At 67.4% G+C, this 24,701-nt stretch overlaps 3 protein-coding genes across 9 annotated transcripts; all 3 read left to right on the top strand.

Annotated features, from left to right (window-relative positions):
• The first annotated feature begins 3,650 nt into the window (after positions 1–3,650).
• On the top strand, positions 3,651–9,009 carry ENTPD2 (ectonucleoside triphosphate diphosphohydrolase 2). Of its 2 annotated transcripts, none has more exons than XM_082696343.1 (9): positions 3,651–3,855; positions 5,124–5,241; positions 5,741–5,891; positions 6,070–6,229; positions 6,309–6,536; positions 7,019–7,273; positions 7,356–7,475; positions 8,228–8,356; positions 8,441–9,009. In XM_082696343.1, the coding sequence occupies exons 1-9, from the start codon at positions 3,739–3,741 to the stop codon at positions 8,642–8,644; spliced, it is 1,482 nt and encodes a 493-aa protein (XP_082552469.1). In that variant the 5' UTR covers positions 3,651–3,738; the 3' UTR covers positions 8,645–9,009. The 2 variants fall into 2 exon arrangements, with proteins under 2 accessions (XP_082552469.1, XP_082552468.1); XM_082696342.1 differs by having other exon boundaries at positions 3,652–3,855; positions 8,222–8,356.
• Positions 9,010–10,279: 1,270 nt separating this feature from the next.
• Positions 10,280–16,232, top strand: NPDC1 (neural proliferation, differentiation and control 1). Of its 2 annotated transcripts, XM_082696355.1 has the most exons (9): positions 10,280–10,826; positions 13,371–13,517; positions 14,594–14,728; positions 14,825–14,998; positions 15,087–15,153; positions 15,239–15,323; positions 15,402–15,481; positions 15,632–15,728; positions 15,858–16,232. In XM_082696355.1, the coding sequence occupies exons 1-9, from the start codon at positions 10,715–10,717 to the stop codon at positions 15,924–15,926; spliced, it is 966 nt and encodes a 321-aa protein (XP_082552481.1). In that variant the 5' UTR covers positions 10,280–10,714; the 3' UTR covers positions 15,927–16,232. The 2 variants fall into 2 exon arrangements, with proteins under 2 accessions (XP_082552481.1, XP_082552482.1); XM_082696356.1 differs by lacking the exons at positions 10,280–10,826; positions 13,371–13,517 and adding an exon at positions 13,893–13,980.
• Positions 16,233–18,196: 1,964 nt separating this feature from the next.
• On the top strand, positions 18,197–23,082 carry FUT7 (fucosyltransferase 7). 5 transcript variants are annotated; one of them, XM_082696352.1, is made up of 3 exons: positions 18,197–20,234; positions 21,255–21,394; positions 21,488–23,082. In XM_082696352.1, the coding sequence occupies exons 2-3, from the start codon at positions 21,382–21,384 to the stop codon at positions 22,501–22,503; spliced, it is 1,029 nt and encodes a 342-aa protein (XP_082552478.1). In that variant the 5' UTR covers positions 18,197–20,234; positions 21,255–21,381; the 3' UTR covers positions 22,504–23,082. The 5 variants fall into 5 exon arrangements, with proteins under 5 accessions (XP_082552478.1, XP_082552479.1, XP_082552476.1 ...); XM_082696353.1 differs by having other exon boundaries at positions 18,197–20,616; positions 21,278–21,394; XM_082696350.1 differs by having other exon boundaries at positions 18,197–20,616.
• The last annotated feature ends 1,619 nt before the right edge of the window (positions 23,083–24,701 follow it).

Raw genomic sequence — 24,701 nt, 5'->3', positions numbered from 1 at the left:
CGCTGGTCCCAGGGAATGAACGCGTTCGTGCCGGAACATGTACAGATAGAGCAGCCGTGCCAGGGCTCCTGACGTGCCAGGACGACGGAGAGAGGCTGGCGACCCACCATCACAGTCGGAGACGGTAGCCAGACGCCAGGCCGCGTGTCCTTCAGTCAAGTTCTGCCGATTAGTCAAGGAAGAGGAAATCCAAAAGCTGCGGACACTTCTCTGGAGGAAACGTTTATGCTGCTGGTCTGGCCTTGAAATCCCGGCCAGAGAGCTGCTTTGCAGGAAAGGGGAATATGGTGTGGGCCGCCCCGCAACGCCGGGAGCCGCCGCCCTCGGTTACTCCACTGCAGGTTACTCCACGGCCGGGCAAGCCACAGGAGAGGGACGCTGCTTTAGGAGGGGGAGGAGGGCGTGTGAGGAGGTCCCAAAGCCAGTGCGCTGGAGCAAAGCAGGGGTTCCAGGCGATGCCTGCTGGTGAGCTGCCGGGGCCGCTTTCTCGAGGAGAGGCAGTGCGCGGCCCGCCCTGTGGGCCCCGTGGGGTCCCACTGAGATCCCGTGGGCTCCCGTGGGCTCCGCGACCGCACTTCTTCCGGGGGTCCCCCTTCTGGCCTCGGGTCGCTGCCCTGGCGGGGTTTCCTTTCACGAACGGTGCCACCACAACTGGAGTGTAGACCCAAAGTCATGGGTCTTGTGATCCGACACAGGCTCTAAAAATTTCCGTGGAAGAGCCCAGAGCGCCAGGAACAGGTGGGGAGCGGGGACGGGGCTGTGCTCCCAGACGGGAAGACACACCCGCGCTGCCGGGCCGGGGGCAGGTGCCGGTGCCAGAGCTGGAGGGAGGACCCGCGTCCTCGGCCGGGGGACAGGGCGCGGTGGCCAGCGCTCCCCACACACCAGGCCCGAGAGGCTGACCCGTGGCCCCAGGGCCGGGACAGCCAGTTCTCCGCGCGGGAGGAAGCCAACTGGAGCCCTTCCCTGGCGCCTCACACACAAACCACCCCCATGTGGGCCAAAGGCTGGCCCCGAGCAAACAGGAAAAGCTGGAGAGCGTGACTTAGAGCATCCCACGGCCCACGGCTCGCGGCACCCACAAGACCACCGCGAGGAAAACGACCCATTCGGACGAATTCAGAGCTTCTGGGACCTCGCAGCTGGAGGATGGCCGTGCGGCACATGCAGAAAGACAACCTAGAAACTGGGCTAAGAATTTAGCAGACGCTTGGCAGAAGACAGGACGGATGTGCCACGCCGTCTCTTAGGGCGCCGGGAAACGCCGGGAAGATCTCGGACCTCATCTTCCCGGCGTCCCAGAAACCTCCAAGCGGCGCGGTCCCCAACGCGCGCGGGGATGCAGAGAAACGGACCCGGGAGCGGACGACACCCTCGTTCTGAAGACAAGAGAGGGTTTGCTCGGAGCAGAACACGGACACGCAGCCCCAGCCTCGCCTGCCGGCACCAGAGCCCGCGGCCGCAGACTTAGCAGAAACAGGCCGCGGCAGGGAGCGCGTGGTGTGTAGCCTGATTTTTCAGGTTCACAGAGTGAGGGGTCTTTAGCAGCAAAGATGCTTCTGCCACAGGTGCCAAGACTGAGGCAGGCAGAGCCAAGATGTCAGCCGGCCTCCGCGAAGGTCCCTGGCCTGGGAGGTCCGGCTCCTCTGAGGACCCTCTCCCCGCACCTCTCTGCAACCGCATGCCTCTGCCGGGACCCAGGCGACTGTGGCACATCTGGGGCTCTCCCCGGGGTTCCCAGAGGCCCCTCCCACGCTGAACCCCCCCTTCCTGCCCCCCCCCCGCCCCCCTTCCACTCTGGAAGGAAGGGCGTCTCCGCACCAAGGAAGCATGTGGCCGGCCACGTTCTGTCTCAGAGAGAATGCGCTCCCAGGCTTCGTCCTGGCTGTTCCCACTCCTGGCCTGCCCTCTCTTCTGGGACTAGTCTGGGCCCTCTGCCACGAGCCCTGTGGCGTCCAGGCCTCCACTACCCTGGCCCCATCCTCTCATGGCTGGTGGGTCTCACTGCCGGTGGGACCAACCAGAACATCAGGGAGCCCTGCTCAGGGCTTTGGCTTTGTGGGATGAGGTGTGGGGGCTGGGGACCAGCATGTGGGGGACAGGCCTGCGGGCTGCCCGCCCTCGCTTGCCCCGGGCTCCCTGTGGGCCGCTTTTGTCTTTTTCTTTTCAATCTAATCTGCAGGCCTCTCCCCCTTCTGTGCCTTCCCCGCAGAAGAAAGGCCTAGAAGGGGGAGGGGTGCTGGCAGGATCCGGGGCCTGGAGCCCTGTGCTGGCCACACCCAGAGACTCCACTGGAGCCCAGCCAGATGGGGCTGTGAGGAGGCTGAGCCATCTCTGGGACTCCCACCCCTTCTGTTGTTGGGGTGCAGAGCTGAAAGAAAGGCTGTTCACTAGGCCTGTGACACCAGACCCTCAGCCTGGCAGCAACCCAGCCCGATTGTTGCAGCCGGCTCCAGCCGAGATGCTGCCTAGACCCTGTCAAAGGCCCCCCTCTGGCCCCCCACCGCCCCACCCCCAGACACTGGCGCTCCAGAGTGGTCTGGCCGCACGGCTCCCTGCTGTTTCGTGGATGGGATTCCTATTTTGCCCAGGGCGCGACATGGGGGTGGCCCGGGCCAGGCTAGCACACAGGGAGGGTGGGGAGTGGAAGCCTAGAGACCAGACATTTCACTAAGGGCAGAGCTGAGGTCCGGGGCTGGCTGATCGCTTGCCCCCCCACATCCCCCCCTTTCCCTGCCAGCCGGGACCTGTGAGTGGGCGAACAGGTCCAGATCTCTCTCCTCTCCTCGTCCTGCGGGCAGAGGGCCCTCCTCCTGCTCCCTCCTGCCTCCCCAGCCCAGCCTTCGGGGCACCCTCCTCCCCATTAGGGATGGGCCAGACCCTGAGCCAGGAGGTAGGGCCTGGGTTTTCCTCTCAACTTGGTGTGTCTGTGACCGTCTTGCCCCTTTGTCTCTCTGTGCCCTCACCTATCACCCTGGGACCAGGGCTGGGTGAGGCAGTTCGGCTGCTCAGCTTTGAGCCCATCCCCCCCCCCCCCCATCTTCCACCCCCGCACCTTGAAGGGCCTGCAGCGCTGCGGTCCGCGTGGTGTCTCCGGGCCGACGGTCATACAATAGCGGCTACCTGCCCTGCGGCTCCGGGCTGAGTCAGCACCACCGACCCAGGCTCTTTCTGCTCTGAGGGTGGGGCGGGGACCTTGTCGGGGACCCATGTACTTCCTGTTGCTGGGGGGGGGGGGTGTCCTTTCAGGACTGGGCCAGGGAAGAGCTGGCCACTCCAGCTGCCTGACCCTCTGAACAAGGCCGCCTGGGAAGCAGCCCAGCCGACCCTTCGGTGCAGGCCTTCGGGCCACGAGCCCACAGACTCCCCCAGAGAGGGCTGGGAGCGCTCTCGGTCCCGCGCGGGGCGGGGCGGGGGACTCCGCGGGGGCCCACAGGCAGACCCTGGTAGCCAGCCCTAGGGGCCGGGGGGGACCCGCGGAGGGGACGAGTCTCTGGGACCCGGCGGCCCGGAAGGAGGAAGGTGGGCGCTGGGACGCGCTGCGCGGGTGATTCAGCCGCAACTTCTCCCACCTGCGCCGGCCGGCCGGGGCGGGCGGGGGGCGGGCCCGTGGGCGTGGCCAGCCGCCGCCCCAGCCCGTTCGCGCCCCGCCCCGGGCGCCTACCCGCCCGGCCCCGGCCCGGCGCTCCCCTTGCCCCTTACCCCTGCACGACGCCTCGTCCGCCCGCGCGTCCGCCCATGGCCGGGAAGATGCTGTCGCTGCTGCCGCCGCTGCTGCTGGCCGCGGCGGGGCTGGCCGCGCTCCTGCTGCTGTGCGTCCCCACCCGCGACGTCCGGGAGCCGCCCGCCCTCAAGGTGCGCGCGCGGGCAGCCGGCGCCGTCTGCGGACCAGCGGACCCCGCGGCGGGGGGCTCGGAGCCGAGCCGGGCCGGCTGCGCCCGCGTGGCAGCCCGGGACCCCCACCCCCACTCCACCGCCCACCCGCGCTCCCGGCCTGGCGGGGCGGAGTCCCGGAAACTCCCCGGCTCGCCGCGACCTCCGGGAGCCTGTCCCGGGCGCGGCCCAGGAGCTGTCCCTCCGCTCCCCCAGATGCGGGCCCTGGACGCCGCAGGCTGCGGCCGGACCCCTGGCCCCCAGCCCCCTGTGGCCCCCGGGGACGCATCTGGTCCAGGTTCAGCCACAGGTGCTGGGGCCTAAGGACTCCTCCTCACCTACCCGGAGACCCTGACAGCGCCTGGGCAGCCCTTGGGCGCCTAGCGGGGGAGGCTGGGCTGGTCCTGAAGGAGTTGGAGTGGACTAGGCCAGATCTGCGTCCAGTCTCCAGGAGCCCCGCCAACTCCCTTGACCCTTTCTTTATTGGACTTGTGCGAACGGGGACTGGTGTGGGCAAGTGGGTGCTCCAAGCCCTGGGGGGCCCAGGATGGGAGCCCGCAGCAGGGGTGCTCTGGAGCCAAGGGCAAAGAGGAGGTGAGGCTGGGTGGTCTGATCAGGGTTAGCGCGCTGAGGCTGCTTTGGGGGCTGGGGAAGAGGACGACAATGGCCCCTTTCTGGACTCAAGACGGCGCGTTCTCCGGCGGGGCTCTCACTGGAGGAACCCTGGCCCTTGGGGTTGCGAGGAAGGCCCGTGCAGGCCCTCTCAGCTGGGCAGGACCCAGCTGTCACGGGGGCTGGCTTTGTCGCAGGGGGTGTCTTCAGGCATGCTTCCAGATCCTGAGGTTGGGCTGAGGTCAGAGAGGCGGGGACAGAGGAGAGGAAGACAGAGTGAGTGTCCGGAGCTCCTGCAGCAGCTTTCTCTCTTGGAACCTGGGGATCTCATGTCCCCAGGGCCAGGTTCCAGGGGTGGTCCCAGGACTCCTCTGACCCTGACAGAGCTCCTGAGCTTCCCTCACCAGAAAGGTTCCCGTAGTCAGAAGAGGACAGGCTCTAGGCCGTCCGCCCTGCCTGCCCATTGCCTCCCCAGCCAAGCTGCGTCTCCGTGGCTGTCCCTGCTGCCCTAGACTCAGCACTTCATTCTGGAGGTTCCAGCCCTGCCATGGGGTGGGATCGGGTAGAGAGCTGGGGGGCCAAAGGGCATGGCCTCAGGCCCCACCCCCAGCTGACCCTACCGTGACCCCCACTCCCAGTATGGCATCGTCCTGGACGCTGGCTCTTCGCACACATCCATGTTCATCTACAAGTGGCCCGCGGACAAGGAGAATGACACAGGCATCGTGGGCCAGCACAGCTCCTGTGACGTGCATGGTAAGGTCCCCTGAGCCCTAGGCACCCCTAGTCTGGACACCCACTCATTCTAGGGCCTCAGGGGCCCTCTCTGGCCTTACCCTCCAGAATCTCGATGCCTCCTTTGCTTGATGTGGCTGGGGCCTGCTCCAGGAAGGAGCTGCAGAAGCCTCCCAGAAAGAAAGGCTAGGGGCAGTTCAGAGGAGAAAGTAAGCCCCAGGCGGTGGTGGGGAGGTTGGGCCTTCCCTGGCCCAAGACCGGCACACCCAAGCAGGCCCCTGAGGAGGGCAGGCCTCGTGCTTTGCCCTGGCACCTGTGTGCACACCCATGGGCAGGTGGCAGCCTGGGAGACCGGGTGGCCCCCAGGAAGGTGGGCCCCTTTGTCTCTGAGGGCTGCAGCTGGAAAGGGGTGCCTAAGCCGCCACCTGGTTTAGGAGCCCAAGGTCCCCAATCTTGCCAGTCCATGGCTCACTTAGGGGCTGCCCTTCAGGATTGGGCCCATTTCCCTGTCTCCCTCTAGGAGGGGGGATCTCCAGCTACGCGGACAACCCTTACAGGGCGGGCCAGAGTCTCGTTGAGTGCTTGGACCAGGCGCTTCAGCAGGTGCCCAAGGAGAGACACGGGGACACTCCCCTCTACCTGGGAGCCACAGCAGGCATGCGTCTGCTCAAGTGAGTGTGCCTGGCCCTGACCTTCCCCATCTCCACGAGAGGCTTAGCACAGGGTAGGCCCCTGCACACCACTCTGGTGCACACCCTCCGCTGTGGCCCTGGGCAGACACAGTGCCCGCAGCAGCAGGATCTCAGCTACCCGCGGAGGCTGTCCCTCAGAGTCCTCCCTGTGTTACAGCATGACCAGTCCAGAGGCCTCGGCCAGTGTGCTCGCGGCTGTGACCCAGACGCTGACCCAGTATCCCTTTGATTTCCGTGGTGCCCACATCCTCTCAGGCCAGGATGAGGGGGTGTTTGGTTGGGTGACCGCCAACTACCTGCTGGAGAACTTCATCAAGGTGGGCCTGATGGCCAGCCCAGTGAGCCAGGGGGCGTGGGGCCCACCTGCTGGCTGACCCCAACCTCTGCTCCCCACAGTATGGCTGGGTGGGCCGGTGGTTCCGGCCGAGGAAGGGAACGCTGGGGGCTATGGACCTGGGGGGCGCCTCCACTCAGATCACCTTCGAGACGGCCAGCCCGGCGGAGGATCCAGCCAACGAGGTCCAGCTCTGGCTCTACGGACAGCCGTACCGCGTCTACACGCACAGCTTCCTCTGCTATGGCCGGGACCAGGTTCTCTTGAGGCTGCTGGCCAGTGCACTGCAGGTGCCCCATGACCCACCCACCCACCCGCACCACTGTGCCCTCCTGGAAGGAGGGGGTGAGAAGAGATGGGAGCCAGGGGTCCAGAGCAGAGCCTGGACTGAGGGGCTTGCTCTAGGCAGCAGAAGCCAAAGCCGGGCTTTCCCCAGCTGGCAGGACAGATGCAGAGGAGTCTCCCAGTCACAAATGCCAAGCGGTGGGGGTGGGTCTGGACGTTGCCTGGCTGGGGAGGAAGGAGGGCCAGGGCTGGGTCTCCAAAGGCCTGGAGTGCCTGGCCGGGGGGCCGGGGGGCGGGGACGAGCTGTCCAGCAGACACGGGGAGTCATGGAGTGCACCTGAGCACAGAAGCGATGTTGCCCAAGTGGGACTTATGGGAAACTCACCAGGCAGGTCCTAGAGGGAGGCTCTGTGAAGAGCCTGGGCTGAGGGCAGCAGGCAGAGCCTGGCAAAGGGGTGATGCACGCCGCACCTTGCATTCCCCCCAGACCCATGGCTTCCACCCTTGCTGGCCAAGGGGCTACTCCACCCAAGTGCTGCCTCAGGATGTGTACGAGTCTCCGTGCGTGGCGTCCCAGCAGCCCCAGGCCTTCAACAGCAGCGCCAGGGTCAGCCTGTCTGGGACCAGCGACCCTGCCCTCTGCCGCAGCCTTGTCACGCGACTCTTCAATTTCTCCTCCTGCCGCTTCTCCCGATGTTCCTTCAACGGCATCTTCCAGCCCCCTGTGGCTGGGAAATTCATCGTGAGTGCAGGGGAGGGGCATGGGGGCTGGTGCCCTGTAGCGTGTGGGGCCTGTTCTCGGGGTGACCCGAGCCCCCTTGCAGGCCTTCTCTGCCTTCTTCTACACCATGGACTTCCTGAGGACGGTGATGGGGCTCTCGGTGGCCACCGTGCAGCAGCTGGAGGTCGCGGTGGTCACAGTGTGCAACCAGACGTGGAGCGAGGTGAACTTCCTTCCCGCTCCTCCAGGGCTGGGCGAGAGGGCCCGGCCGGCCAGCAGTGGGCCTCCCTGACCCAGATCTGGAGGACAGAGGGAAGGCCCTGCAGTGGCAGGGCCCAGCGAGTGAAGTGGGTTGGGGACCGGCTGTAGCAGGCAGGACAGCCAGAGCTCAGGGGTAGGGGAGCCAGGCTCTGAAGACGACTTCCAGGTTTCCGGCTTCTGCCACTGGTCAGACGCGTGTCGAGTGAAGGAAGTGGCGTTTTCATAGGTGGAGCATGGGTGCCAAACCTGGGGAGAAACAGCGTCTCGGGGCTCTGGAGGTGACAGAGGCCCCATCCCATCTTCTCTGTGTCTAGTCTCGGGCACACCTGGGGCATGGGGAAGTGGGGGAGCAAAAGCCTCGCCCAAGGTCCATGCTGAAGGCCTGCTGCTTCTCCTGGGCCCCTGACCTCGCACTAAGGTTGCTGCCAGCCTGCTGCTCCCGGGTGGCCATCCCTGCTGTCCCATCGAGGGCCCCCTCCAAACCAGGGGCAGCCCACAGCCGTCCAAAAGTCATATTGTTGGTCCTGGAGGGGACCATCCTGCCTGGGGGTGGAGACCCCTTTGGCCACTGAGCCATCTCCGGGCCCTCCGTGCCCATGGGTGTGTGCTGGGGTCAGCAGATACAGCACGCCGCTGCCAGCCACCCCTCCTCGTGGGCCAAGACCTCCAGCGGGTCGCCGGCCCGACGGTATCCCCCATGCATCCCAGCTGCAGGCTCGAGTCCCGGGACAGCGAGCCCACCTGCCTCACTACTGCGCTGGGGCCATGTTCATGCAGCAGCTGCTGAGCCGCGGCTACGGCTTCCACGAGCGCACCTTCGGAGGGGTGACCTTCCAGAAGAAGGTGGGGGCCGGTGGTCCCGGGGCGCGGAGGGGCGGTCCCCACCCTAGACCGCATGGAGGCTGAGGCCATGCCCCTCGCCCGCAGGCCGGGGATGCCACAGTGGGCTGGGCGCTCGGCTACATGCTGAACCTGACCAACATGATCCCCGCGGAGCCGCCGGCGCTGCGCAAGGGCACAGACTTCGGGGCCTGGGTCGTCCTGGTCCTGCTCTCCGCCATCCTGCTTCTGGCCGCCACTGTCCTGCTGCTGCGCCGGGCACGCGCGGCCAAAGCGTCCAGCGCCATCTAGGGGCGGGCTGGGGGCGGCGGCCCTCAGGGACCCCCCCCCCATCCTAACCCCAGCGCTGCCCAGACCCAGACAGGGGACGCTGGCTTACTCGCCCACAGGGAATGGGGTCCAGACCTTGCCTGCCCGCTTCAGCCCCCTCCAGCCTGCGGGGTCCCCTGGGCCTCCTCTTCCTGGGGGTGGGGGATTCAGACACCCCGCAGCCCTCAGCAGGCGACCCCGGGGCTGGGTGTGCAGAGAGTGGAGTTAGGGCGCTTGGAGCAGCCTCTCCCCAAGTCTGACTCTGTATGAGGGGGAGGGTCAGAGCCCACTGGCTGGGAATGCAGCGCCTACTTGTGAAAATTTTGTAATAAAAACTTCTTTCCAGAGTCCTGGAGAGGACGTCCGTAGGGCGGGGCCTCCTTGCCGCTGCCCGGCCTCTTCCCCACAGCTGTGCTGGCCAGGAAGACCAGCTGCTAGTCCCAAGGGTGGCTCCAGGCTCTTCCTGCTTTCTTCCTTCGTGGGTGCAGGCACAGAGCCGTGGGAACCCTGCTCCCCGGCTCCACAGCTGCACCCGGAGCAGCCAGGGGCCACCCGCCAAGAGAAAGTCCCCGGGTCCCTTGGGTCTCATCCAGCCAGCAAGGCCCCCGCAGCTCCTCCAGGTCTGTGAGGACGGGCCCTGGCCTGGGACTGGCTTGGGGTGAGGGTGGGGAGGTGGAGGCGGTGGAAAGGGGTGGGACTGGCCGCTCTGTGCTGGAAGGGCCGGGGGTGGGGTGGGGTGGGCCCTCCACCAGAAGTGGTGCTGGGGCGAGTTGAGATGAGGGCCAGGAGGAAGGCAGGGCCCCATTGCTCAGGTGGCAGCGTGTTGCGGGGAGGCTGGCTGCAAAGCCCAGGTGCCGCGGCGCTGGGACACACCTCCCCTCCTGCCTGGTGCCCTCTTCAGCATCCAGGGGAGGTACCAGCCCCCCATCTCCCCCCCTCCGGGGCTCCTGTGAGCACTGGTTTATCCTGGGTGGGGAGGCTAGCTTTGGGCTGCTCTCCTGCCCCCAACCTTTCCAGAAACTGAGCACAGACACTGCTTCTGTCTGGTCCGTGGCCCGGGGGGAGAATGGCGGTGCTTGTGCTCGCATGCCTGCGGTTCTGCAGGGTTTCGGGGTGTCGAACGTCCAGAACCTGGAGGCAGCCAGCCCTCTCTTTGGAGCTCTGAGGCACAGCTGGCTGAGGGGAAGCATCCAGTGGCGGGGCTCACCCCTGTCCTCTCAGTGCAGTGAGCCGAGGGTGGTTTCCCAGGTGGGGTGGGTGGGAGTCCTCTCTGGGGGCAGCAGGTGCCACGCCAGCTGCTCTTTGTCGCAGGGCCTCAGGGAGCTGAGGGCTGTCACCTAGGGACCGTGGACAGCTCCCAGCTGTCCCTCATCAGGCGCTCCAGGTCCCTCTTGCCCCCTGGTGGCCTCACTGAGACCAGCCGCCCCATTCCAAGCACCGCGGTCACCGACACCGGCCCCGTTCTGGGCGTGTGTTTGCTTTTATCACGCGTCTCCGAGGGCCCAGGTGCGTCTTTGCACGCACCTTTCTATCTGCGGGCGCCTGGCGTCCCCTGTTCCCGGGGCTCGGGCCCGCAGGCCCCAGGCAGGTCCCCGTGCTCCAGCCGCCTGGAGGTTGGGGATTGGGTGGGAATCGGCGACAGAGAGGGGACCCGCGGGAAATGCATCTGGGGAAGCCCGCCCCAGGCCCACCGGGTATGCAGAGGACAGAGAAGACCTCCGGCCGCGGAGGCCGCCGAAGCCCAGGCGCCCCGAGGGCTGGAGGGAGGCGGAATCCGAGTCGGAGGAAGGGGGCGGGGGCGCAGCCCGGAGGCGCCGCCCCGCCCCCACAGACGGAGCGCGCAGGCGCAGTCCCCGCGAGCCGCCCGCCGCCGCGCCTCGGTCCCGGATCCTTTGCCGCAGCGTCAGCGCCGCCGCCGCCGCCGCCGCCGCCGCCGCCGCCGCCCCCTCGTCCGCCGCCGCCACCGCCCGCGCCTCCCCGACGCGGCGCCCGCAGCCCGCGCCGAGCCCCGGGCCGCGCGGTGCCATGCAGCCCCGGCGGCGGCGCTGAAGGATGGCGACACCCGTCCCTCCGCCCTCGCCGCGACACCTGCGGCTGCTGCGGCTGCTGCTCTCCGGCCTCGTCCTCGGCGCGGCCCTGCGCGGTGCCTCGGCCGCCCGCCCGGGTGAGCGAGCGCGGCCGGCGCAGGCCGCGGGGCGCCCCGGGGCCCGGGACCGCCGGGCCGCGCGGCGCCGTCGCCCGCCCCGCCGCCGCCCCGGCCGCAGGCCCCGCCTCGCCCGGGATGGGGTAAACAGGCCCGGCCTGGAGGGCTCCGCCGGCCACGGAGGGCTCCGCCGGCGAGGGCCGCTCCTGGGCTCCCGGCGGCGACCCCGAAGTTCACGCGCGCCCTGTCTTGGTCTCTGCGGCCGTGGGCTTGCGCTGTGTGTCTGTCTGGGGAGGGGGTCGCCGCGGGGAGTCGGTCCTGGGCGCGTCTCTGCGTGGGCGCTTCTTGGGCTTCGCGGGTGCGGGCCCGGCCCTGGGAGCCTGCCGGCCGCGCCGCTGGTGTCTGCCCTGGGGTCGGGGTCGCGGCACTGGGCTGCCTGTCCCCATGCCTCAGGTGGTGTTGGGCGCGAACCTTGTTTTGCTGCCCTGAGGGTCTGAATTGTCCCAGGCCTGGGGGCATGAAGGGGCTTCAGTGGAGGCAGGAGGTGCTGCCCTCCAGGTTCCTCTTCTGCACTGGGGGCAGACCTTGAGGGGCCCAGGGTCCTGGGAGACCCGCCCTGCTTCCCAGAGGGGTACTGAGGCTCCAAGCCAGAAGGTCTGCAGGAACCCAGAGTCCCAAATGCACCCCCACCCCAGGGCTGAACTGGGAGACCGCTCATTCACTTCTGGCAGGGCCATAGGAGAGGGCCTATTCTTAGCCCATTTTACAGATGAGAAAACAGGTACCAAGAAGTGACGCAGTGGGATGCCAACCTGGGCCGTGTGGTTCTGTGTGTGTGGTCTCCTCCTGGCCACAGCACCCCCGCACGGGAGACTAGAGTGTGGCTGACTGAGGAAAATGGAGGCTGCCTGCAGAGAACCTGGCTCCGGGGCAGGCAGGGTGGGGCCTCTGGAGGAAAGGCAGAGCAGCCTTGGGCTGAGCGCGGGGGTGGCCGGGTGCCCAGGTGCCCTCCCCGCTGCTCATTAGCATTATAGACTCTCCCAGATGCGGGGTGTGGTGCCAGCCACTCTCCGGCTGCCACTGTTCTGGGATCTCTTCCTGCACCCCGAGGCTGGAGTGGCTCTCTCCGCAGACTAGCCAGGCAGCACCCCTGTCTTTCTAGGCTGGGGGTGGGGGAGTGTAGGGAGGCCTCTGGAACCCAGAACCTGGAACCAACTTGGTGCTTTAGGTACCAACCCCTGGCCTGCGCACTCTGGGTTCTCAGCACCTTGAGCGGGGACTGCCTGACTCCCCAAGCACCCTGGCTCGTGGATGGGGTCCAGACTGATCTGCTGGCCTAGGCTGAACAGCTAAGTAGCCCACTAGCCCCGCTCTCTGATGCTGCTGTCTGTTGACCCTGGTAGTACAGGGTGGGGGTCCCCTGGACGGGAGTCCGCCAGCTGCTGCCTGCTTCCAGGGCTGCCAGAGTTTCCTGCCTACAGCTAGGAGGCTGGGAGTGTCAGGTTACCAAGGAAACCAAGGCAGGCCAGCCAAGGTCTGGAGAAGGACAGAGCCAGCACTCCCTGATCCCCCACGTACCTTGGGCCCAGTGGCCCTCCTGCAGGGCGGGCTGAGGCTATGCTGAGAGGAATAGTCCTGGGCCTTCAGAGACACCCCAGCCCAGCCTCCCCAACCAGGACTGACAGTCCTGCTTGGTGTCTTCCTAGATTCTCTGGTTCTGCTGCCCTGTAACTGGGACCAGTGTTCCAGCCTCAGGGCATTCCCTAGCTTGGAGGCAGCTCACCTTCTGTATCCCAGAAGGGAAACCTAGGCATAGAGGGCTACTGTTTTCCATCCCCAGCATTGGGATGAGAACCATTGGCCATCTATACAGGACACCACAGTTTGGGCCCAAAGATAGGGACCTGGCCAGGGCCAAAGCCCCAGGGACCCCCCAGTCCCCGGCAGCATGACTGCGGGAGTGACCCTGGCCTGGTTTTTGTATCTCAACCAGGTGAGATGTGCCGACCCCATCCTTGGTCTCCCCAAACCAGCAGCTTCTCTGCTCCGGAGACCAGACACAGGAAGGAGGGCCTGTCTTCCCTTGTTCCGGGCCACCTTCCAGCTCTGCTGTAGGGAGTGGGGAGCAGGATGGGACTTGCAGGGCAGCCCCGAGGTGGTGGGAAAGCTGGTGGACAGCGTCTGTGGCTCCCCCGGAGGCAGAAAGAGACCCGGGCCCCGCCTTCTAGGGCTCCCAGCCTGGATGGAGGGCACGTTGAGACGGGAGGCAGGACCTCCCGGGCTGCCTGGCCCTGGACAGGACCGCTTCCGCACGGGGCTGGCTCAGGCCTGGAGAGTGGACTCTCGGGAGTGGGTGGGGCAGGGGAGTTCCGATAAGTGTGGGGACTGCTTGTCTTCCTGGTCCTGGTCTCTGGCTGTCGGGAGGAAGGGCCTGCCCAGAACAATGGCCGGAGCCGGGCCAGACTGGGTCAGCTCTGGGGGGAGGGGCTGCCAGGCAGGACAGCCTCTGCCAGGGCTGGGCCAAGCAGGGCGGTGATCTGGCTCTGCCTTTTGCTTCCTTTCTAGATGCAGCTGCCTGTCCTGGGAGCCTGGACTGCGCCCTGAAGAGGCGGGCGCGGTGCCCCCCCGGCGCGCATGTCTGTGGGCCCTGCCTTCAGCCCTTCCAGGAAGACCCGCAGGGACACTGTGTGCCCAGGACACGCCGGCTTGTGGGTATGGGAGAGAAAGATGTGCTTCCCCCTCCCTTGCCCTGATTCGGTTGTCATTCAGCCTCAGACCCCGAGTATTGTTGGTGTGTGGAGCCCTTTATGTCTCCGAGGGGCCCGGGGGTCTTTCCGGATAGCACAAGCCCAGAGCCTGGCAGCTGGCTGAGGCGTGGGGCAGTTAGCCCCTATCAGGGCAAGGGGTGTTTGGCGTGAGATGCTGGGGTGATCTCAGGAGAGGGAGAATCAGAGTCCCCCATCCCCCCCGCCCCGGGCTACCCTGGCTCCCTGCCCCATGTGTACTTCTCCACGGCTTCCTCACACTGCAATCCATGGGCCTTCCCTGCCAGCCTGAGCCCAGAAGGTCTGCCCGGCCAGCTCCTCAGTGAGTGCAGGTGGGATGGGGCATTACAGAGAGAAGTCGGCTGGGGCAGGAGGACCTTCCCGGAGGAGGAATGCGTTCCTGGCAGGAGGCTGGCTGGGGAAGGAGACTCCGCGGGCCTGCTTCAGAAGGCGGCAGGCGCTCTGCTCTTTCCCTGCTGTGTAGAGTGTGTCCTTGGAGCTGCTGTCTGGATTGTGGGGCTGTGGCTGGGACCGGGGAGCGGGGGGCCCAGCCACCAGCCCCATCCCGATATCTGCCCTCAGTTCCTACCATTAACTGGTGGGGACGGGGACAGAATGGGGCTTCTTCCCTCTTCTTAAAGACTTGCTGCCTGTCTTGGCAGAGAAGGGGTGGGGTGATGCGTGGGTAACAAGCAGGGTGAGGGCAGCCCTCTGGCCTCGGTGCATTCCCCTGACACCTCCGCTCCCTTGCCCCCGCTCCCACTTGCCTGGGAAAGCTGCTGCGCACATGGGCTGCCTTCAGCGGTCACTAAGGCAACTCGGGATGGCCAGGATTGCAGGCTGGTACCTAGTCCTCTGGCCACCACCCGTGCCTGGGAGGAACCTGGGGGGAGGAGGAGGTCTGGGCCAGGGGTCTGGCGCCTGGATGGACCCCAGCTCCTCTGGAGGGCTGCCCACAGCTGGGGTGGCTGGGTTGGGGTTGGGGGCCTCTCCACCTGCCTGATGGGCCCTCACTGTCTCCAGGGGAGAGCCTGCCCAGGCCCAGACTGGAAGATGAGATTGACTTCCTGGCCCACGAGCTGGCCCGGCAGGAGCCACGGCACTCCATGCTCACGGCTCAGCCCCAGCCTGAAGCTGGACAGCGGCCGCTGGAGCCGGGTGAGACCCAGCCCATTCCCACCCCTCTCCCCACACACCCGGCGGGGGCCTGACCCCTGGCCGGTCCTAGTGTTCTAACCTGCCTTCTCTCTGCAGCGGCCACCCTGGGGCTCTCAGAGCGCCGCCAGGGCCCCGACCTGGGCCCCCCCTCCACTCGAGGAGCCCCCGCACCCACGCCCCACACCTCCTTGGGCTCCCCTGTGTCCTCTGTGCCCGTGCACGTGGCCCCCTTGGAGCCCCGGGGCGGGCGCGGTGACGGACTCGCCCTCGGTAGGTCTGGAGGGTCCGTAGGTCTCTGGGTGGGCAGGAGGCAGGGCCCCGCCCAGAAGGCCGCCCTCACTGCGCCCCCTCCCCACAGTGCTCGTCGTGGCGTGCTCGGTAGCCGGCGCGGCCGCCCTGGCCCTGGCCGCCCTGTGCTGGTGCAGGTGAGCGCGGGGCGCGCCCGGCCGTGGGCGGCGGCGGGTGGCGGCGGGCGGCCGCTCCGCGAGTCTCAGGCTCCGCTCCCCGCAGGCTGCAGCGAGACGTCCGCCTGACCCAGAAGGCCGACTACGCGGCCCCGCAGGCGCCCGGCTCCCCCGCAGCGCCCGGGATCTCGGTGCGTGGCCCCGCCCCGGCCCCGCCCCTCCGGCCCCCGCCTCCGCGGCCTGACCCCCGCCGCCCTCTCCCCGCGCAGCCCGGCGACCAGAGGCTCGCGCAGAGCGCCGAGATGTACCACTACCAGCACCAGAGGCAGCAGATGCGGTGCCTGGAGCGGTGAGAGGCCCCCACCCCGTCGCCCCGGCACCCGGGCCCCCACCTGCGCCGCCCCGGCTCCGGCCGAGGGGCGCCGAGCCCCCCGGGGAGGTCTGGGCCCCTGGCGCCCGGAGGGTGTGGGAGGCCCTAGCGATCCCGCCCCCTACCCAGGCATAAAGAGCCGCCCCAGGAGCTGGAGTCCTTGTCCTCAGACGAGGAGAACGAAGACGGTGACTTCACGGTTTACGAGTGCCCGGGCCTGGCCCCGGTGAGTCCCGCGGCAGGAGCCCTCGGGGCGGGGCGGCGGGGGCGGCGGCGGGGGCGGCGGTGGGGACCCACGGGGTGGGGGCTGCCCCGTGCGCCCCATGCCCCGCCTGCCTTACCTCGGCCTCCACAGACCGGAGAGATGGAGGTCCGGAATCCGCTGTTCGACCACTCCTCGCTGTCCGCGCCCCTGCCGCAGTGACCTGAAGGCTGCCTCTCCCTTCTCTAGGACTGCACGGGCCCGGGGGTGGGGAGGGGCAGGGCACACCGGTTCCCGTTAAAGAGACCTTGTTCTCGCAGTGGGTGTGCTTGTGGCTGGGCCAGGGCACCAGAGGGGTAGGGGCGGGAACCCCTTACGGAGGAGACTTAGCGCCCTTCTGCCGGGACCTTCTCTTCTTGCACCTGTCCTGTCGAGTCCTTACCCCCAAATGAGGGGACAGGGAGAACCCTGAGACCAGGCAAGGATGAGGAATCCTGACAACGATTAAAATACATTTCAAACCTGTCATCTTGGTGTGCTAGAGACTGACCTCCATCCCACCATTCAGGGCCACGGTGGACGGACGCTGGAGTCGAGGCCCGGGGCTTCCTCCGGCCCTCCCAGAGATGGCGGGGGCATCTCTGCACTCCTGCTTCTGCTTGCAAAGGGGGACTCACCGCCTGCTGGGGAAGAGCGGCTTTGTTTTTCTACCAACACAAGATTCCTCCTACTCTCTTTCTCCTGTAGGCCTTACCCCTACCGAAACTTCTGCCTCAAGTAGGGGAGGAGCGCGGTATGGGGGGGGGGCTGGTCTAGAGTTGGTACCACGCCCTGAAAGGTCCCAATCCACGTGTGCTGAAAAGAGCAGGGGTGTGAGGGCGGCGGGCACCCAACCTCCGTGTCTGAGACTGGCCGTCTGGGCCGGAAGGCGGGGCAGAACAGGGCACAGCCCTGAGCCTGGGCTTGGGATGGGAGCCACGAGGCCCTGGGGCCCCTGCAGCCCGCGGGGGGCAGGGGGTTCCAAGGGGCACAGGCTCCTCACAGGCCGATAGGGCAGGGCGGGCCGGGCCAGGAGAGAGGGGCAGCAGGGACCCTGAATGTCAGGAGGGGGTCGTGGCCCACCCCAGCCACCCACCCAGGAGCAAGGAGGTCTGTGGAAGGGCAGAGTGACCTTCAGAGTGGGGGCTGCCCTGTGCGACCGGGGGTACAGAGGCTGAGCGGGGAGAGGAGTTTCTGGGGCCCAGGGAGCAGCCGGCTCTCCTGCAGGAGTGCGGGGGTGGTGGGGGGATTGGATGCAGAAGCTCTTGGTGGTGTCTTGGGGAGGCGTCCTGAGAGGGAAAACAAGGTCCGTTTGGGGCAGATGGTCCCTGAGGAGAGACGCTGGGCTGGGCTGGGGGAGATGGGTTTGCCCCTGCTTGGAGCCAGTGGCTTATCCTGAGAGTACCAGGGCCCGTCCAGACTGGGAGGTCCCTCCCCTCCACTCCGACTCCTAGGCTGTGGCCTTGGGCTGGCCCTCAGCTGGGAGCCTGCTTTCCCTTTTTGTGCCGGAGACGACAGGAGTGTGTGGGGTGAGGACAGACGGGCAAGGATCACCTGTCCACGGTCACTTAATCTGTGCCACTAGGGAAGGTGACCACAGAGAAGATGGGGCATGGCAAGCCCCAGCTTCACTCCAGAAGGCCCAGGCCGTCCGGCTTGCGAACTGTCGGCCACATGCCCAGGCCGGGAGATTCCCCTTGATACTGGGGTCGGGCCCGGTGTCTTTCACACTTACTGTGGGCCTGATCTGGGTAGAGAGCGGGCACCCCGCCTTCTCTAGCTTCTCAGAGGTTCCCAACCTGTCCCAGGGCCCCAGGCAGGAGGGCCCCCCTTTTGGAGCAACTGCAGTGAGACAGGACGGGAATGTTTGGGCCCAGGAAGGGAGGGCCGGGGCTGGTCCCCTCCAGGCCGTGGGGTCTCCCTCAGCCAGCTTACCTGGCACAGGGTGCTTCGCCGCTCAGCAGCCCACTGCCCCCAACCCCATGCTTCCTCTGGCTTCCGTCGACCTCAGGCTAGCCCAGACAGAGCCAGGCTCTGCTTTTGTCTAAACTCCCACAACCACACTTTCTCCCATAGGCCCCGGAGAGCAGTGGGCTGTCCTGAGGTGGGGCCTAGGGTCCAGGAAAGCCCTATCTCCACAGGGACTCCGGAGACCCCAATCCTGGGCAAGGGGCCCGTTACCTTTCTCCACACCACCTGTAGCCTCAGTGCCCCCTGCAGCCACTCCTGCGGCCGTCGCAAGGCTGTACCAAGAGTGACCTTCTTGGTGCGAAAGGCTGATCTAGTCTCTGCCCTCAGAGCTCGCCATGCTTCAGCCCCTTGGCCAAACTTAACTGGCTTGGCACCCTGTCTGAGCATGGAGGACAAATTTCCACAGCCAGCACAGACCCTGAGATGACACTCCTCTGCTGGGAGATGCCCCCACACCTGCAAGACCCTGAGGGTCAGAGCACATTGGGCACAGAATGTGGGGTGCCGTGGCCCCTGAGCCATGCCCCTACGAGGCAGGAACCTCTCCATCTGGAGACTCCAGGACATGACGCGCTTCTTCTGCAGGTCACCCTCACTGTCCTGTCTGCCGGGGTAGCTGGCCGGGCTGGTTCCCAGGCCCCCTGCAACACCCCCACGCCAGGTGCGCCGCCCACCAGGGCACGTGTGGTGCAGAAAGAGCTGAGCCAAGCTCGGGTTCGGGACACAGAGATCCTGCAGCGGCTCCTGCATAAGGAGGGGCATGTGGCCCCTGGCCCGGGCAGGAAGGGAAGGGAGGTGCGGGGCCGGCACCCATGCACCCAGCGGCTCCCCAAAGAAGAGCCGCCTCCCCCACCGCCCGCTGCAGCTGGCTCCCGCACAGCCCTCGTGCTACACCCCTGGCCTGGGAGCCCCTCTGTGCACCCACCTTCCGAAGGTGTTCCCCGAACCCTCGGTTCATCTTGTCCTGGACCATCAAGTGTGCGCTCCCTCCGCGGGGGACAGATGGCTTCAGAGCTCTGCTGCGGGGGGGCGGAGCTCAGGGGTAGAGCGTTTAACTGCAGAGCTCGGCCGCCAGGGGGCCGTCTGGGCACGCGGATGGCCTCCGCCTTGCTCAAGCTCAGCCTTGGGGCGGGCGGGTGCTCTCTCCCTGGGGCACCCCCAGGCTGGGGCTAAAGCCAGGTCTGCCCCCCATTGCCCTCGGTGCTGTTGCCTGCAAGGGAGAGGCGGTCACAGGCCAGTGGCCTGGCCTCCTCCAGTTTGTGCTTTCTTCAGCGGGTGCCCCCCAGGAGGCTGGCCCCGCGGTGGGACCAGGGCCGGGGCTGCGGGGGGGACAGTGCGCCCCTGACTCCCAGAAGCTCACGGGCTGTGGTGCTGGCGTGAGGTGCCCGCCTGGGTCCCAGTGAGTCACAGAGCGGGAGGATGAGGCCCCCACTTTCCCTTTGACTCGTGCGGTCTCCGTCACTTTGCTCAAGAGCTCTCTCACTCTGACCTGTTTCTGGACCAAATCTCGGGGCCCCATTTCCCAGCCAGCACGTTCCCACGGCAGGGGCCCCGTGGTTGCCAACCCGAGCTGGCAGGGGTGTGGCGGGCGGGGGGCAGCAGACGCCGGGCAGAGTGGGAGGCTTGCTTGGCTTCCCACCCAGGAAGGGGGCAGTCTGTGGGTAGGGGTGAGGCCTGTGGCAGGGGCCCCGGCCAGCCTGGCCGTGCAAACAGGAAGGGCAGGGGCGCCGGCAGCCAGAGGCGGGATCGGCTCCTCGCACACCTCACCAACTGCAGGGTGCCCGCCCCACGGAAAGGTGGGCTGGAGTAAGGCCGGAAGCCAGGGCGTGGCTCCTCTGCGGTCCCCCTGCCGGGGCAGAGAGGCCAGGGTGCGGCCGAAGGCCCAGGGCCCCTGTGGCCATCTCCCTAGTCGTCGAGCGGCTGAAAGCACCAAGACCGGCCATAGCTGCCGGCTCTCCTGGAGCCCCGGTGCCCACCCCAGGCAGTCAGGCCTGGCAGCTGCCGGTGCACCACAGGCCACCAGGCGGTTTCCGCCAGATCCTACCGCCTGCCTCCCTCCCAGGAGATTGCGCAAAGCCCCACCGCATGGCAGCTCAGAGGTTTTGCCGGGTCTGTGGAGCCTCAGAGATGCCCACGGCCCCCTCTCCTGCGCTCGCCCATCTCCTCCGTGGATGCCACGCCAGCTCCCCACCCCCACCCCGAGACCAGTCTGGTCCTCACCAACAGGCAGGAGCTGGAGGAGGCCAGCAACCCCAGGCACCCAAGAGGGAAGCAGGAGGGGGACTGCGGGGTGGCGGAAGGCCCCCAGGATGGCGAGGGGCAGCTGACCCAGGCCGTGGTTCCTGTTCGCGCCTCCTTCCATGACCCCCATCCCATGGACCTCAAGAACGTGAGCGGCCTGAGGCCTCCGGATGCAGAACCCGAGAGCCAGTCCTTGTCCTGCCACATCCAGGACCGAGAGGGTCCAGCAGCAGCGGGGGAGGAAGCCGGTGGGCACCAGCTTGGCTGAGTGGGGAGCAGGTCAGAGCTCAAGGGAAGTCGGATCATGCTGACTTGCTCTCTCTCCAGCTCAGAGGAACTGGAGCAGAAGGGGAAGGAACTTGACCTCCAGGCCTGGGCCCCCAGGGCTGGTCCGAGGGTAGGGGTGGGGAGAGGAGAAAGCCTCTGGACTCCTGCCCTCTTTTTCCTGGACCAGGAGCCAGTCCCTACCTGCCAGCGTCAGGGACACAGCGACTCCTTCCCTTTCCAGTCTGGAAAGCCCCCTCTCTGTCCCCACCCCCATCCTGGGCTTCAGGGCCTGGAGTCCCCGAGGGCAGGCCCTGTCTGCATCCCCTCTCGGCGGTGTCAGCAGCTCGTTCCAGGTGTCCGGGACCACGGGACTTCTGTGGACACGTGTCCTTGGGTGAGGAAAGAAAGCACAGTGGTCAGTGGTCCTGCAGGGCCCCCCCGCCGCGGGCCAAGCCCAGCCTGGCGTCTGCCCCACGTGGGCCTGTGCTGTGGCCTCATGGGGTCTGACACTCCCGGGACCAGGAACAGAGACCCGCCCCCCGGGAATCTGGGCTCTAGGATGAGGTGTCCTGGAGGTGAGGTGGGGTGAGGTGGGGGTGGGGTAGCCCCCTGGGAACCCAGGACAGAAACCTCAGCCTCTTGGCAGAGAGCCAAGCACAGCACATCTGCAGCCGGAGGGTCTGGGAGCAGCATGAGCAGGCACTGAGCGGGAAGTGGGTGATGCCACCACAGGAGGGGTGCCACGCTGCCGAGGGTCGGGGTGGCGGGCTTGGTGGGGTCCTTACATCAGGGGCCGCCTCCACCTGCGATGGCATCTCCCCAACTTGCCTGCCCGGCAGGTTATCCCCAGGCCTCCCAGAGCCCGGCAGGGGTGGGAGGCCTGATCTTGGGCCCTGAGGGTGCCCCTCCTCCCCCCAGCAGCCAGAGGATCAGAGGGGGGGGTGAGGAGGGGGGTTGATGCCAAGGTCCCCCGGGGCGGGGGCAGGGGCGGGGCGGGGGCAGGAAGATGGCCTGCTGTCTCTGTCCCAGCAGATGAAAGGGCTTCCCTCCAGCAGGGCTGCGCAGGGGCTGTGGCTGTGATTGGACGGCGTCTCTGCCCAGTGGCTGCTGTGATTTGAGATCTCTGGGTGCCCTGGGTGGCTGACTCTGGGAGCTGCGGATGGGGACGGCTGGTGAGTGTCTGATCTTCGGGGAGCTGTGGGCTGGGGGGACGGGGCCTACGGGCGACCCCGGGAAGACAGTGTCTCTTCCTGTGTCCTGTGTAGGGTGCAGCCCCTCCCAGAGGCTTCGGGCCTTGGGGGCCTTGGCCGGAGCCACCCTCCTCTTCACCCTGTGGCTCCTGTGGCAATTCCGGCCGGCCCCCGTGAGGGTCCCCGCGCCCCCGCGCACGCTCCTCGTCCTCATCTGGCACTGGCCCTTCGCCGACCAGCCCCCCGAGCTGCCCAGCAACACCTGCACCCGCTACGGCGTGGCCCACTGCCACCTGAGCACCAACCACAGCCTGCTGGCCAGCGCGGACGCCGTGGTCTTCCACCACCGCGAGCTGCAGACCCGGCGGGCCCACCTACCCCTGGCCAGCCGGCCGCGGGGGCAGCCCTGGGTGTGGGCCTCCATGGAGTCGCCCAGCCACACCCACGGCCTCGGTCGCCTTGGCGGGATCTTTAACTGGGTGCTAAGCTACCGGCGAGACTCTGATATCTTCGTGCCCTATGGCCGGCTGGAGCCCCACGAGGGCCCCGCGCCGCCCCTGCCGGCCAAGAAGGGGGTGGCGGCCTGGGTGGTCAGCAACTTCCAGGCGCGGCAGCGGCGTGTGCAGCTGTACCGGCGGCTGGCGCCCCACCTGCGCGTGGACGTGTTCGGCCGCGCCAATGGGAAGCCACTGTGCGCCAGCTGCCTGCTGCCCACCGTGGCCCGTTACCTCTTCTATCTGTCTTTCGAGAACTCTCAGCACAGAGACTACATCACCGAGAAGTTCTGGCGCAACGCACTGGCAGCCGGGACGGTTCCCGTGGTGCTGGGGCCCCCGAGGGCCAACTATGAGGCCTTTGCACCAGCTGACGCCTTCGTGCACGTGGACGACTTCGGCTCGGCCCAGGAGCTGGCCTCCTTCCTGGCTGGCGTGAACGCCAGCGGCTACCGGCGCTACCTGGCCTGGCGAGACCGGCTCCGTGTGCGGCTGTTTGAGGACTGGAGCGAGCGCTTCTGCGCCATCTGCGCCCAATACCCCCACTTGCCTCGAGGCCAGGTGTACTGGGACCTCAAGGCCTGGTTCCAGGCCTGAGCTCCGGCCCGACGAGGAGGAGGCTGAGGAGGTGGCTGGGCGCCGGTGGTGGGGGTGGAAGGGCTGGGTGTTGAAATCAAACCACTGGGCATCCGGCCCCCACACGCCATCAGGATAGTGCAGAGGCTGGGTTAGAAACTGGAAAGCAGAGATCAGGTGGGAGTGGGCTGGTCCGGGCAGACTGCCTGGAGGAGGAGGCTGGCGGACACTGGAGCAGGCATTGGGGGGGTGAAGGTGAGAGTGGGAGAGAGTTGGTGGAGGTGCATGTGGCGAGTTGATCTAAGATACAGGCTCCCAGGGACCTCTGAGGACCTCCCTCCCCACCTTGACAAAACCCCCGTGGGATCCTCTGTCCCAGACAGTGGTTGGGAGAGGCCAGGGGTTGGACCTCCTGCAGTCTGGAGGGAAAACTCTGAGCCCCCAAACCTCCTCTGTCACCGAGGTCCCTTGGCTTGGGCCGTGCAGGTGCATCACCCACAGCCTGCACTGTGCTGGAGCCAGGTCCGGGGACGCCAGGACAAGCCGGCCAGCCTGCATCTCTGGGAGGGTCAGCGATCAGTAAAGAAAGGAAGACAAGAATGGCGTGTGCTGAATCGAGTCGTGTGTGCCCTCCCCCGCAGCTTTACCCACCCCGCCCCACCCCCGCCACACAGGCCTCCCTGTCCTGATAGGGTCCCTCCCCCACACCACTCTGCCTGTGCCTGCCAGCTTCCTTCTCCCCCTGCTACCTGACTGGCACGGCACCAGGGAGCTTTCCCTGACCCCCAAAAGGCCAAGGTGGGTGGAGAGTAGGGGGTGCTGAGGTCTGAAACCTGGACGGGGGCGGGGGGTCAAAGGAGCCTGGTCCTGAAGGCCCTGGGATTTCATTTTCCGGCTGCAGGGGTGTCTGGGCAGTGTGGTGGACAGCACACGCGGGCAGCACGGGGTACTGAGTACGCTGCGGCACCAGGGGAACCCCTGTGGCAGGCTGCCTGTGGGGGCGGGGAAGAGAAGCTGGAACTGCAGGTAGGGGCCCCAACAGGCTGCTCCCCTGGGGCAGAGGTCAGGATTTGTCCCTGCCCCAGATGGGGGTGGGGGGCAGTTGCAGGCAGGAAGCTGCCCTCCCCGTTGGCAGTGGCTTGTGGGAAGGGCCTGCCGGTCACTTCCTGGCCTGACCTAGCCCTACATGCTGACCAGGGATAAGGACGGGGGATTGGGCCCCCCCTGCCCTGCCCCATTGTAAAGAAGGAGCTGGGGAGGGGCATGTAGCTGTAGTCCCCCAAAGCCTGCCATCAGCTTAGGGGAGCCCTCTATGTGCATCCCGGATGTGCACCCCAGACCCTGGACATCCCGCGGTCTGCCCCTTCCGTTGGCAACTGGGGAAACTGAGATTGGGAAGGGAGGAGGCGGCAGGGCTCGGGCTGGGTTCCCTGCCCTCTGCTGCCCTCTGCTGGCCACCTGGGCCGCTGCAGCCCCTGCGCCGTCCGCTCCACTCAGTGCCACCTGCCACCGCCGGGCTGGCTCTTGGGTTTGGCCGAGAGAGGAGCCCCTCGCCGAGGGCGCGGCCTCAGTCTCCTCAAGCATCCTGGGCGCCCCGTCTGCAAGGAAACGGTCCCGGGCCAGAGTCCGGCCAGGCCCATCCCGCCACTTGCTCGCCGAGGGGTTCATTCCCAAGGGACCCGGGGATTCCCGCAGCGGCGGGACAGCCCCCTGCACCCTCTCACAAGCGCCCACCCCTGCCTCAAGCGGCCTGGGTCAGGAGGCCGCTGGCGGGGCCGGAGCGCTGCTGCTCGAAGGCTGGACGGCAGACACTGGCCGGCGCGCACAGGTGGGATCTCCCGCCGGCGCCGAGCTGTCCCCTCCCCCCGCGGGGCGGCTACCGCCTTCCAGCCTGGCGGTGACCCGGGCACCGGGACCTGGCTCTGACGTCCAGGCGACATTCCTGCCCCAGCACCTCCGCGCGGAGGGAGGGCACTCCCGCCCCCAGCGTCCCTTCAGGGCGCCCTGGGGCCAGTGGCCACCTTGGGGCGCCTCTGCAGATTCCTGCGGGGGTTCGGCTTGCCGGACAGACGCCCCCGGGAGAAGAGCGCGCCGGCGGCGGGGGTGGGGCTCGGGGGCTTAGACGCGAGCTCGGGGGCCTGGCGCGATGGGGGCGGCCCACGAGGCCGGCGGCCGGCGCGCGGGGCGGAGCTCCGGGACCCCCCCCGCAGGGCGGCGGG

The sequence above is a fragment of the Mustela nivalis genome, assembly GCF_964662115.1.
Source record: "Mustela nivalis genome assembly, chromosome: 13".
NCBI lineage: Eukaryota > Metazoa > Chordata > Mammalia > Carnivora > Mustelidae > Mustela > Mustela nivalis.
Note: the sequence above shows the minus strand (reverse complement) of the source record. Positions and strands in the feature narration are given on the sequence as shown.